We start from the raw sequence: 13149 nt of genomic DNA on the forward strand, positions 1-13149 counted from the left end.
TAGTGTTCGCTTTGCCGCGAGTTTTTCCGAACGCGATGCACTGCTCCACGTATTTTTAAGAATAATATGCATACTGACTTTATTGCCTACTAATGCAGTCATTTCGCAGACACATCATCAAATGGTTGCAACATAATGTTTTTAAAACTAATTTAATATAAATACCCATCACATCCTCTGGTATAGATGTTTATTTATTCTTCTAATCATTATTCAATACAATCATTCAACACTTATTACTATTATTATTATAACAATCTCATTTGCATTCATCATTTAAAATGTCTCATCAAGATTTAACTCCTGGTTCTACTACTCCAGTCAACTCTAATGTTGTCTTGGAAAAGGAAGAACATCAAGCTTTGCCTCAAAAGGGCTTCAAGGATTATATTTTAATTTCCTTATTCTGTTTATTAGTCGCCTTTGGTGGTTTCGTCTTCGGTTTCGATACTGGTACCATCGGTGGTTTCTTAAACATGACTGATTTCCAAGAAAGATTCGGTCAAATCAACTCAGAAGGTGAACACTACATCTCAACTGTCAGAACTGGTTTAATTGTTTCCGTCTTCAACATTGGTTGTGCCATTGGTGGTATCTTCTTGTCTAAGATCGGTGATATGTTCGGTAGAAGAATCGGTTTAATGTTCACTATGGTTGTCTACGTCGTCGGTATCATCGTCCAAATTTCTTCCCAACGTCAATGGTATCAATTTATGATTGGTCGTATCATCACTGGTTTAGCTGTCGGTACCGTCGCTGTCTTATCTCCATTATTCATTTCTGAAACTGCTCCAAAGACTTTAAGAGGTCCATTAGTCTGTTGTTTCCAATTATGTATCACTTTAGGTATCTTCATTGGTTACTGTGTCTGTTTCGGTACTAAAGATTTATCTGACTCAAGACAATGGAGAGTTCCATTAGGTTTATGTTTCTTATGGGCTATCTTCTTAGTTACTGGTATGGTCTTCATGCCTGAATCTCCAAGATACTTAGTTGAAAAACAAAAGATTGAAGAAGCTAAGAGATCCATCTCTAGATCCAACAAAGTCGACCCTGAAGATCCATTTGTCTACAGTGAAATCGAATTGATTCAAGCTGGTATTGACAGAGAAGCTCTTGCTGGTTCCGCCTCATGGACTGAATTGATTACTGGTAAGCCAGCCATCTTCAGAAGAGTCATCATGGGTATTATGTTACAATCCTTACAACAATTAACAGGTATCAATTACTTCTTCTACTATGGTACTACCATTTTCCAAGCTGTCGGTTTAGAAGATTCCTTTGAAACTTCCATCATCTTAGGTACTGTTAACTTTGCTTCCACTTTCGTCGGTATCTACATCATTGAAAGATTAGGTAGAAGAGTTACTTTATTAGGTGGTTCTTTCTGGATGTTCGTCTGTTTATTGATCTACGCTTGTATTGGTTCTTTCAGATTATTCAAGGATGGTAACTACACTGGTGCTGACACTTACGAAGCTTCCGGTAATGCTATGATTTTCATCACTTGTTTATACATCTTCTTCTTTGCTTCTACCTGGGCTGGTGGTGTCTACACTATTATCTCCGAATCTTATCCATTAAGAATCAGATCCAAGGCCATGGCTGTCGCCACTGCATTCAACTGGTTATGGGGTTTCTTAATCTCATTCTTCACTCCTTTCATCACTGAAAGAATCCACTTCTACTTCGGTTTTGTCTTTGCTGGTTGTTTATTATTCTCTCTCTTCTATGTCTATTTCTTCGTTTCTGAAACTAAAGGTTTAACTTTAGAAGAAGTCGATCAATTATACGCTGACAGAGTTGCTCCATGGAAATCTTCTTCATGGAAACCACATACTGAAACTGAAGCTGCAGTTTAAGGCTTAGTTTCATAAAATCAAAACTTTACGAACATTAATAACGAACTTCATGATATTTACGAACATATCACTTATACAATGTATAGTATATTTATAGATAACTAAATTAAAATAGTACATGAATATAATAAATTTAAACAATATTAATATTTTTGCTCATCGTAGTTATAATAATCTCAGTAATGATTTTCGTATCTATGGTTCAACGTTAATCACATTTAGGATATTAGGTTATCTTTTACAAATGTTAGGTTATCTTTCAAAATGTTACGCAATAATATATTTTTTGAATATAAATTTTTTAATCAAATCTCTTCATAAATTTTCGGATTTTGTATATTCAGGGAAGGCTGTTAGAGACGTTTACAAAGATTGATTGTAGCGAATAATATTACATTTAGGCGACTCAAAAATGATATCATGAGGTAATGCCAAACATTAAAACCGTTGGTTGTGAAATAAGTCTTCATCACAAGAAAACTACTATAGTACGGTAATTATATGACGGCATGCCGGGGTCTGCCAATTTTCTTCAATACCGAAAGTTATTATAACGATATAATAAAGTAGCATGATGAGAATAAATTATAAGCATTAATCTGAAAATCCTCGGTATTTTACAATCAAGTGTAAATCCGAGATACCTTACAAATTGTCTTTATTTCATGAGGTGGTATGATAGTGGTTAACAGTAAATGCAATATATCATAGACCAAGAAGTTTATATTACTTTGTGCCTCGGAATTCTGTCCGCACATACCTACAAAATGATCTCAAAAAGGCAATGCCCCAAAAAAGAAATTCCAACAATGATCTCCCGTCAGTTGACTTTAGATGAGATTAATTTTTTTAGTGATGCCCAAGAAAAAAAGACAAAGAAAGTTTTTCCGAAGTGCGTCTTCTCTTCCTGTGCTGCTCCACATAATGCTTAGTTGGAAGATCTTTTTTATGCATAATGACATTGTTCCTAAGGCTGAAGTCACTTCACTATTATCTATTAAATATTTGCAACATAATGTTTTTAGAACTAATTTAATATAAATACCCATCACATCCTCTGGTATAGATGTTTATTTATTCTTCTAATCATTATTCAATACAATCATTCAACACTTATTACTATTATTATTATAACAATCTCATTTGCATTCATCATTTAAAATGTCTCATCAAGATTTAACTCCTGGTTCTACTACTCCAGTCAACTCTAATGTTGTCTTGGAAAAGGAAGAACATCAAGCTTTGCCTCAAAAGGGCTTCAAGGATTATATTTTAATTTCCTTATTCTGTTTATTAGTCGCCTTTGGTGGTTTCGTCTTCGGTTTCGATACTGGTACCATCGGTGGTTTCTTAAACATGACTGATTTCCAAGAAAGATTCGGTCAAATCAACTCAGAAGGTGAACACTACATCTCAACTGTCAGAACTGGTTTAATTGTTTCCGTCTTCAACATTGGTTGTGCCATTGGTGGTATCTTCTTGTCTAAGATCGGTGATATGTTCGGTAGAAGAATCGGTTTAATGTTCACTATGGTTGTCTACGTCGTCGGTATCATCGTCCAAATTTCTTCTCAACGTCAATGGTATCAATTTATGATTGGTCGTATCATCACTGGTTTAGCTGTCGGTACCGTCGCTGTCTTATCTCCATTATTCATTTCTGAAACTGCTCCAAAGACTTTAAGAGGTCCATTAGTCTGTTGTTTCCAATTATGTATCACTTTAGGTATCTTCATTGGTTACTGTGTCTGTTTCGGTACTAAAGATTTATCTGACTCAAGACAATGGAGAGTTCCATTAGGTTTATGTTTCTTATGGGCTATCTTCTTAGTTACTGGTATGGTCTTCATGCCTGAATCTCCAAGATACTTAGTTGAAAAACAAAAGATTGAAGAAGCTAAGAGATCCATCTCTAGATCCAACAAAGTCGACCCTGAAGATCCATTTGTCTACAGTGAAATCGAATTGATTCAAGCTGGTATTGACAGAGAAGCTCTTGCTGGTTCCGCCTCATGGACTGAATTGATTACTGGTAAGCCAGCCATCTTCAGAAGAGTCATCATGGGTATTATGTTACAATCCTTACAACAATTAACAGGTATCAATTACTTCTTCTACTATGGTACTACCATTTTCCAAGCTGTCGGTTTAGAAGATTCCTTTGAAACTTCCATCATCTTAGGTACTGTTAACTTTGCTTCCACTTTCGTCGGTATCTACATCATTGAAAGATTAGGTAGAAGAGTTACTTTATTAGGTGGTTCTTTCTGGATGTTCGTCTGTTTATTGATCTACGCTTGTATTGGTTCTTTCAGATTATTCAAGGATGGTAACTACACTGGTGCTGACACTTACGAAGCTTCCGGTAATGCTATGATTTTCATCACTTGTTTATACATCTTCTTCTTTGCTTCTACCTGGGCTGGTGGTGTCTACACTATTATCTCCGAATCTTATCCATTAAGAATCAGATCCAAGGCCATGGCTGTCGCCACTGCATTCAACTGGTTATGGGGTTTCTTAATCTCATTCTTCACTCCTTTCATCACTGAAAGAATCCACTTCTACTTCGGTTTTGTCTTTGCTGGTTGTTTATTATTCTCTCTCTTCTATGTCTATTTCTTCGTTTCTGAAACTAAAGGTTTAACTTTAGAAGAAGTCGATCAATTATACGCTGACAGAGTTGCTCCATGGAAATCTTCTTCATGGAAACCACACACTGAAACTGAAGCTGCTGTCTAATTCTCAAAACTTGCATATTAGCTAACGAACTTTACGAATTTAATGATTCAAATGTATATTATTTATAGAGTATAAATATGACTATCAAAATATGAATACAGCTTTAATATAAAATGTTTCAAAATAATCTATTAAAAACGTAAAAAAACTTCTATATATCAAATCTATATCCAAGTCTACGCCCAAACTTGCAATTGTTCAAAGAAATCAATCCTTTTCTTTTCATTTATATCTATAGAATCAACAATTGTTGCTCTAATATCATCTACCATAACAGGATGACCACAGGTTACAAAACATATCGATCCAGTCGATTCTTTTATAGCTTGACTAACTAATTTCTCAATATCTGGTCTACCTTCCTGAAACTTAATGAACCCAAATTCCTTCCTCAAGTGTTCCCCATTTAACTCTTGCCTTGTAATCATTTTTATTGAAGAGAGACTCGACTCCTCAAATGAGCTGTAGCTCAAGAAACTATCAGCTTTTTGTAATATACTATCTCTGCTTGTTACTGCTTGTTCAGTTAATATCGGCATAACTGACTTCGTGATGAAAATTGTCACATCTACTTTTGAATCTTTTAATTGTAAGAGCTCCTTGCGGAACCCAAGAACTGATCGATTATCTTTCATTATCCACACTAATTTGAGAGTCCCTTTCAAGTCATTTGAATTCCTCAATAAATCGTAAACTTCTGAATAAATACCTGGAATTCCACTTCCACCTGCTATAAATATTGAATTATCGTAGTAGCGTGCTGGAGAAGTTTCACCATAAGATCCTTCAAGGGCTACTCGTAACTTCAATTCATTATTTGGTGCTGCCAATAATTCTTTATATAGTCTCTGTGTCACTCCTTGTTTGACTTTGATAAACAATACTATAGATCTGTCATTGGAAGACTTTATATATGTAAAGGGATGAGATTGCCAAAAACAACTTGGTTTTAAGAAATGAATAAATACGTGCCCTCCCGGAATTATTTCCCAATCTTCAGGAACTGGAACTTCTACTCGAAGAGTTTCATCTGCAAGAAGAGTTACTGATGCCTGAGGAAACCCAAACGAAATCAATCTTCCAAGTCTTATTATACGATCAAACACCCAAACTGCAGCAGAGTAATAATAAAACCATGAACAATATAAATTTAGGACATGTACCCAAGCACCTATTATGAAAATTGCAGCAAGAATAATATGTAATAAGAGGAATACTTCGTACCAATTCCTTCTCAATACTAGAAGCCCTTGAACCATGATTGCTAAACCTGCCATGGTAGCTGCCAGTCCCCATTTAACATAACTTTCGTGAAGGTATGGCAGGTCAATACTTCCGAAATAAATTGTGTAACCTATTGCATGACCTAATACTAAAATAAAAATTACTCTAGAAGTCCATCTATGGAGTGCTATGAAAGTTGCATAATCCCATCTGGTTAACCACTGCAAGAAATTATTTCTGCCACCAAATAATATCATTAATGGCATAGACAGACTGGTCAATATACTAGCCCTCACAGCTAACATTCTTGCAATAGATTTAGTCTTTGAAGGAAATAAGGGGTCATTATCAGCAGCACTAATGTCGTAAACAGTGAAAAAGGAGCATAGAATCAAGAACCCAGTCAATATAATTGTTTCAATTCTGGTAGGAACTAGCATTGAAATTAATCCAAATGCTTTTTTCTCTGTTGTCTTATGTTTTCCAACTGAAGCTGGTAACAGGATATTCTTGCGTACCCAGTTCCAGAGTGTTGCAGTACCATAACTCTTGATTATTCTTGGAACTAATACCTTTGACCAATTAGAAATAGCAGCCAATACAAATACAATAATCCAGTAAACAACAATATAGCCACCGTAATTAATAGATTTATCATAGTTTCCAAGATATCTATCAAAAGAATCTCTGAAACCCAATATCAAAGATTCATTTAATTTTACAGGAAAATCAACCAACTTTGATGGAGAATAGTTTTCAATTTCATCTATTGATTTTGAATGTTCCAAGTATTCTTCATGAGCTTTTTTGAATTGATCTTCTGTTATTGTGATGTTATAATTTTGTTGGCATTGACCTAAGAATTCTTTGACCTCCTCGGGATGGCCAACAAGTAGACAATGGGATATTGTGGATAGTGCTGATGGATTTATACAGTAACAATAGTCAAATTCCGGACTACTGCAAAATGTAGTCATAGATACTATCTGATAGTTACAACTCAAAAATGCTATTTTTTCCTTACCATATTTGTTGATTGGAGCACCGTTGACAGCTGCTTCAGGAGTAATTGTAATCAAAATTGATACAAGGAGACACACACTGAGAATCGTTTTAATATAATTATGCCATATATTTCTGGACTTTAAAGGAATTAAGAACGGAACTAGCACTACCGCTAGTACTATTGATGTGTATAAGGCAAAGTAATACATATCGTTCTACCCTCAAAGGGGAATGGTCTCCTCTATAGTTGGTGAATAATTTTAAGATTTCAGGACAAAGTTATCAATTTGATCAGTTGGATCGGAAATGAGCACGGATTGAGCGAAAAAATTTTATGTGGCTCTGATGAAATAGATAAATATTTGCGAACCCAATACTAAAAAAAGAGATATTTAGTAATATAGAAAAATCCGATAACTACTTTATTGAAAAAGAAGGACTCGTGAGAATTAATAGTATTTAAGTATGTTGATGAAGCTATGTTGAAAAATTAATTTACACTCCTTGGCCGTATTGATTTAAATTCAAATATGCATACGGAATTAGTTGTTTTCTCAGTAATAGACAGCAATTATTTTTAAGGAGCTCCAAGATTCAGTTACTGTAGCATACTACAGAATAGGATATTTAAAGTTACTGAGGGATACTTTCGGATAAAAGTGGTAACGAAAAAAATACAGGCGCACTAATCACTCCGAGTTCGGAATGGTTATAAAGGGCTGAGAACTTTCTTCAACATAGGCGCTTACCCCTAAGCATTACTTCATTATGACAAGAGCCATAACTTTTGCTTATTCCATCATCCATATAATTTGTGGCTCTATCCAAGTTATTTTTTTAGAAATAGTTAGTATGAATCCGATTAACAATTAAATAACTGCTCTATCAAGATCAGAGTGTGTATAAAAGCCTAATTCCTACTAAAACTACTAAATTCTACGGCTTTTATTTGCATACTGATTCAATGCTGTACTTATACTTCTGGAGACTGTCAGGGGCCATAATTTGTCTTCCATGAGTCTGTTAGGTCCAGACTTCGGTTGCGGCTTACAAAAAATAGCGGAAGAAAAAAAAGAAATTAAAATATTCTTGACGTATTTGCTCTTCTGATCAGTCTAGAAATAAAGCAGCATGACATATTATTAGAAATGTAACTTTTTGCAACTTTTATATAAATAAGTGAATTCTACGCTGTAAAATATACCTAAAATTAAATTCAATAAGGACTGATTTTACACCAATTATATTACCCCACCAAGTTAATTACAAATATGTCATTGCAATCATCACAATTAAAGGAAGAATACGTTCCTCTTAATGAAATAAGAAGACCAATACCTCCAGTTTTGGACTATAATAAAATTGATGCTATGGTATCTACTTTGAATGGCGTACCTATGGCTTCAGCTACTTGTGGATTAGAAGAAATAACATCTGGTGAATTACCTCCCATTGATGTATTTAAAGTAAGAGAACAAGGAAGAAATTATTATTTTGCATTTGGTGGTTGTCATAGATTCCAAGCATACGAAAGAATAGATAAAGAAAGTGGTGAAAAGGTGACGCAAGTCAAATGCAGAATTCTTCCAGCCACAAGAAAGACTCTTAAAGTTTACTTAGGGGGCTCTGTTGATGAAATGTTTAAATAGTACTTGATATTTATGTTGATGCTTAATGATTATTTTGAACAATTATGTATTTAATAGAACATGAAACGAATATTTTTAGAATGAAAAGATGTAGGACAAGAAAAATTGATCATAATAAGGTAACTTTTATTATATCACTAAATATTCTAACAAGTTTGATATTTGCTCTAGTTGTTATTTTGTTATTTTGTTATTTTAGCCTCAATCTACAGTAGATGAAGGAGTAACTACTCATTTAATGGAGTTGAGGAATTGATTGAATCGATACTCTCTCTCTGTTGCACAATTTCATTACTGGAAGACTCTATGGCAGTGTAGTTCAAACTTAATCTCTTATTAATTCTCTTCTGTTGCCAAGTAACAGGTATTATTGGTAGTCTTCCGTGTTTTTCTTCATAAATCAATGAAGTAAATACCACAATAATAACTAACCAATAAAAGTTGTAGCCGATAACACTGCCATATGTTGCCGAATTGGTCCAGCCAAAAACTGCAGTAAACATCATCCAGAATGGACCATCATCCTGTAATTCACCATTACAACAATTTACATGCCAAATGCTTCTCATGATATCGTAAGAACCTGGTCCATGGCCAGTTTCACTAACATCAAACCCACCACAATCATTGATAAATTGCTGTAATTCAATATGCCATACACCCTTGGAAAATAATCCTGCTGCAACCAAATATAAAAAGCAAGTTGATGTTACTAAGAACCATTGCAATGATAATGTACTACCGGAACGATATAAAAGAATACCAACAAATGAACCGATAATAATTGCTGTGACTGCAGAGTTTACAATTGCCCATATAGACGTGTTTTCGTTAATACCAATACCTCCAATAAACACAATTGCTTCTAAGCCTTCTCTTAAAGTGGTCACGAATGGTAAAATTAACATAGCATACTTTTCTGACCAGTAAGAAAATCTGGAAGGAAATTCCTTTTTAGAAATTCCTACTGAACTACCATGTCTAATAGCCTTATTGATATAATCTGAACGTTCAATGATAAGGGATAATTTATGTTTCCATTTCTTCTGCATTTTGTTAACTCTTAAAATTTTTATCCCCATACCAGATATGATTATACTTGCAAGAATAGAGAAACCTCCTTCCCAGTAATGTTCAGCAATTGTCCACAAATCACTTCCTAACAAATAAAAAACAGCCAATATTATTGAACCAATTAACATACATATTGCTAAACCAAGTAATCCACCTATCCAAATTTGAAGCTTTAAATATTTATAGATAGTATCATTGTCAAGATCACGTACTTCATTACTTGATTCACTTGTGGATGATTCAAGTAATGGTTCCTCTGTACTTCTATAAGCATTATTATGTGTCGAACCTTCAACCTTGTTTTTAACTCTCCCTTCCCCTTTAAATGCTTGATGAATAAATGCTAACAATACCGAAATGATAATTGCCAGCTCTAAAGTCTCTCTCAAGACAATAAGAAATGTTTGAATTGAAAAATAATCCTCAAACGATGACATATCTTCTATGGTGGACTTTTAGATACTGTTCTTTTAAATTCTTAGCCAGATCAACTCATGGAAATAAAAATTCCCAACTTAAATCTTAATTTTTCAGTGATTACTCAAAATTACAAAGCAAAATTTTTATCTGATCGATCAGTTAAGCTCGGATATCTGTTCCGGCAAAGGTCCGCTTTTTCGCGTGGCCCTCCTCAAACTATTCCGAATATCGCATTACTCGTAAATACAACCAGATTTGGTTATCTTTTTGATCTATGTTACATTATCATACACTAAATGTAAGTTATTTACAACCAATAATTATTGTTTAAATACTAATATTACAATCATTATAATTTTTAGATCCGATATATTAACAATTTTCCTAAAAATCTAATAAAATTACACTATTTTCCCTTTGATTTATTGGGATTCTTCAGATGGAATCGGACAACCTCATTGGTAAACTTTCTGTACTCAGATTCTTTCATCCATTCCTTTTGGTTTAAAAAAGCACCTAATATAGCATTATCACTTGATGAAATATCTTCTTTATCACTTAAATCACTGTCATCATTCTGTTCTTCTTTACTTAATTTCAACTTCTTCTTAGCACTTTCAGATTGTGATCGATCACTAGATGATCTCTTATGTAAAGAGTTTGTAATTGTTTTTGAAATACTATTTACAGCCTCTTTAGTTCTATTTTTGATGTTTGAAAGTGAAGATGGAGTAGATGGCTTTCGGACAGTTGGAGTTTTTGCAACAGGTTCTAGTGGTGAATGTTGTCTTGATTGAATTTTCTTAATTATAGATTGAGCACTCTTTTCCGCTGGTCTGGATTTTCGTTCAATCATAGATGCAACTGTTGCCTTTGGAATAAAAATACTGTCTTTGGTAGGAGTTGCTGACCTAACATTTTTATTTGATTCTGATAATTGAGATTTTGAAGCCCATGGAACTTCAATCACTTGTTGCTTTATTTGGCTGGAATCAGATGGATCACCATGCAAACTTGCATTTGGTGAAGCGTGTGACCCTCGGATAGAAGCAAATCCAGATCCTCCTCCGGTATTTGGGGAGTTTGTAGGAGACCTTCTATCGCTATATGCTGATTTTGATAGAGCAAGAGTAGGCTTGACTGGTAGCATATTTACGTTCTTTGTATCGGTTGAACTAGCTGGTGTATTTGACTTATTATAACCACTGTAATATTCCCTGTTTCTGAATGCACTCTCTGTTGCTCTTGGGTTCCTTGAATTATCTTCTGTTGATGTGCCGACTCTGATAGCTGGTACTGGCACTGGTACTGGTGGCGGTGGTGGTGGTTCATCATGATTTGCTCTTCTATTATTTTCTCCGCCAGTTGGAGCCTTAGGTCTATATGTATCTTGTTTATAATCATTTTCGTAAGATTTTGTATGATACTCGCTTTCATTTTGAGATTGATTAACATGGGAAGAAGTTGGATAATGGTACACATAATTATCATTATAGTTGTCATTGATATTGTAATTATTATTATTATTATTATTATTATTATGACTACTTTTAGACATTTCTCGAAGTTTCTTAAATCTTTCTTTATCTATTTCATGACTTTCTTCAAATTGAGGTAATTCATGGGGTCTAATAGGTAAAGGATCAGTTTTGAAGAATTTATGACTTAAAGCATCCAATGCATTGAATCGTTTATAAGGATCTAAGGTTAATAATCCACTTAAAAGTTCTATTCCATCTTTAGGAATTAAACCTTCGAATTTCGATTCTAATGTTCTAGTACAATTAAGACCAATAGAATAATCATTTTTGTTTGGTAACGTAGATGCATGGGTCCAACCTATTGGAGATCCTACTAAATTAAATACTAATTGAGCTTGATGAGCATCTGATTTACCTACTAATATAGGTTTATGAGTAAATAATTCAGCAAATACACATCCAATCCCCCACATATCAACAGCAGTAGTATATTTTCTTTCACCTAATAATAATTCAGGAGGTCTATACCATCTAGTTACTACTAATCCTGTATAATTTTTTTCACCACCTCCTGGACCTAAACCTAGATCTGGAGTATGACCATGATAAACTCTTGCCAAACCAAAATCGGCAATCTTTAATATACCACTAGCATCTAGTAAAATGTTAGCAGCTTTAATGTCTCTATGTAAATATTTTTGGTGATGGATATAGTTTATTCCTGCAAGAAGTTGTTGCATAATACATTTAATATGAGTTAACTTTAATGATACATTTGGATTTTCAAGTAATCCTACCAAATCACTTGATATATATGGAGATACAGTATAAAAGCAACCCCTATGAGTCACTTTATCTTCAGCATTAGTTACTTTTGGATCTTCATAGATCATTCTTTTAATTGATAAAATATTTACATGATTTAATTGTTTCAAGATTGTTATTTCTCTTAAAGCAGTTATAGGAAATCCCTCTTTGGCAGAATGATTAAGTAATTGTTTTATTGCCACTATATCACCGGATTCCTTTTCTTTAGCCTTTTGAACTACACCAAAAGTACCTTGACCTAATTTCTCGATTATTTCGTAATCTTTTAGTCTTGATAAACCTAAATCACACGTTATAGATTGAGTTTTCCTTTTTCGTATGGGAGGCAATGACACCGGAGTGCCTGTAGGTGTTGGACTTATCTGCAGCATACTGATATGAATGACATAAATATATGGTTTTAGAATCTGTTTCTTGTTTATGTATAGTTGATTGACTGAACTGGAACTGGAACTACCACCTCAATATGTGTATTATGATTCTTTGATTATACCCCGACACACAAATTAATGATCTGAATTTAAAAATTCTAACCTGAATTTATCAAGATGATGATGATATCACAGAATTAATTGTATGCGAAAAATGCAAATTTGTATATAATTCCTAACTTTACTTAACACTGACTCTATTAAATGATTCGACTATTATTTCTTCTGTGTCTACTACAATTTCTCCGTCTATAAATCCGGTCTATAGTGTTTCAAAATGTGTGGCAAAAGAAATCTACTGACTTTAGTATCAGCTTTACTATTTGATCGATACGTAAATTGTATATACACTGCTTGCACATATTTTTTTTTGGTTGACCTAACTTTTGAGCACTTGTGCACGACTGTGTCTCACTGGCAAAAAAGCAAAAAT

The 13149-nt window shown here is 33.9% G+C and overlaps 6 protein-coding genes across 6 annotated transcripts; 3 read left to right on the forward strand and 3 right to left on the reverse strand. All coding sequences in view use genetic code 12, as the record gives it.

The window, feature by feature from the left end:
* Nucleotides 1-281: 281 nt before the first annotated feature.
* Nucleotides 282-1862, forward strand: RJT21DRAFT_110972 (sugar porter family MFS transporter; the record flags this gene model as incomplete). Its single annotated transcript, XM_064879948.1, has 1 exon — nucleotides 282-1862. The coding sequence occupies one exon, from the start codon at nucleotides 282-284 to the stop codon at nucleotides 1860-1862; it is 1581 nt and encodes a 526-aa protein (XP_064740547.1).
* A 1161-nt stretch (nucleotides 1863-3023) lies between these two features.
* RJT21DRAFT_3841 (sugar porter family MFS transporter) lies at nucleotides 3024-4604 on the forward strand (the record flags this gene model as incomplete). Its single annotated transcript, XM_064884398.1, has 1 exon — nucleotides 3024-4604. The coding sequence occupies one exon, from the start codon at nucleotides 3024-3026 to the stop codon at nucleotides 4602-4604; it is 1581 nt and encodes a 526-aa protein (XP_064740548.1).
* Nucleotides 4605-4710: 106 nt separating this feature from the next.
* Nucleotides 4711-7256, reverse strand: FRE9 (Fre9p). Its single transcript, XM_064880488.1, has one exon. The coding sequence runs from the start codon at nucleotides 7040-7042 to the stop codon at nucleotides 4781-4783; it is 2262 nt and encodes a 753-aa protein (XP_064740549.1). The 5' UTR covers nucleotides 7043-7256; the 3' UTR covers nucleotides 4711-4780.
* An 848-nt stretch (nucleotides 7257-8104) lies between these two features.
* RJT21DRAFT_80733 (sulfiredoxin) lies at nucleotides 8105-8482 on the forward strand (the record flags this gene model as incomplete). Its single annotated transcript, XM_064885264.1, has 1 exon — nucleotides 8105-8482. One exon carries the CDS (start codon nucleotides 8105-8107, stop codon nucleotides 8480-8482), a length of 378 nt encoding a protein of 125 aa, XP_064740550.1.
* A 114-nt stretch (nucleotides 8483-8596) lies between these two features.
* Nucleotides 8597-10188, reverse strand: FTH1 (Fth1p). The gene has a single exon (XM_064885198.1). It carries the CDS (start codon nucleotides 9991-9993, stop codon nucleotides 8710-8712), a length of 1284 nt encoding a protein of 427 aa, XP_064740551.1. The 5' UTR covers nucleotides 9994-10188; the 3' UTR covers nucleotides 8597-8709.
* CRK1 (cyclin-dependent serine/threonine protein kinase) lies at nucleotides 10106-13026 on the reverse strand. The gene has a single exon (XM_064880489.1). The coding sequence runs from the start codon at nucleotides 12654-12656 to the stop codon at nucleotides 10383-10385; it is 2274 nt and encodes a 757-aa protein (XP_064740552.1). The 5' UTR covers nucleotides 12657-13026; the 3' UTR covers nucleotides 10106-10382.
* Nucleotides 13027-13149: the final 123 nt, after the last annotated feature.

This window comes from Scheffersomyces amazonensis, assembly GCF_036850825.1.
Source record: "Scheffersomyces amazonensis strain UFMG-HMD-26.3 chromosome Unknown RJT21scaffold_1, whole genome shotgun sequence".
Classification (NCBI taxonomy): domain Eukaryota; kingdom Fungi; phylum Ascomycota; class Pichiomycetes; order Serinales; family Debaryomycetaceae; genus Scheffersomyces; species Scheffersomyces amazonensis.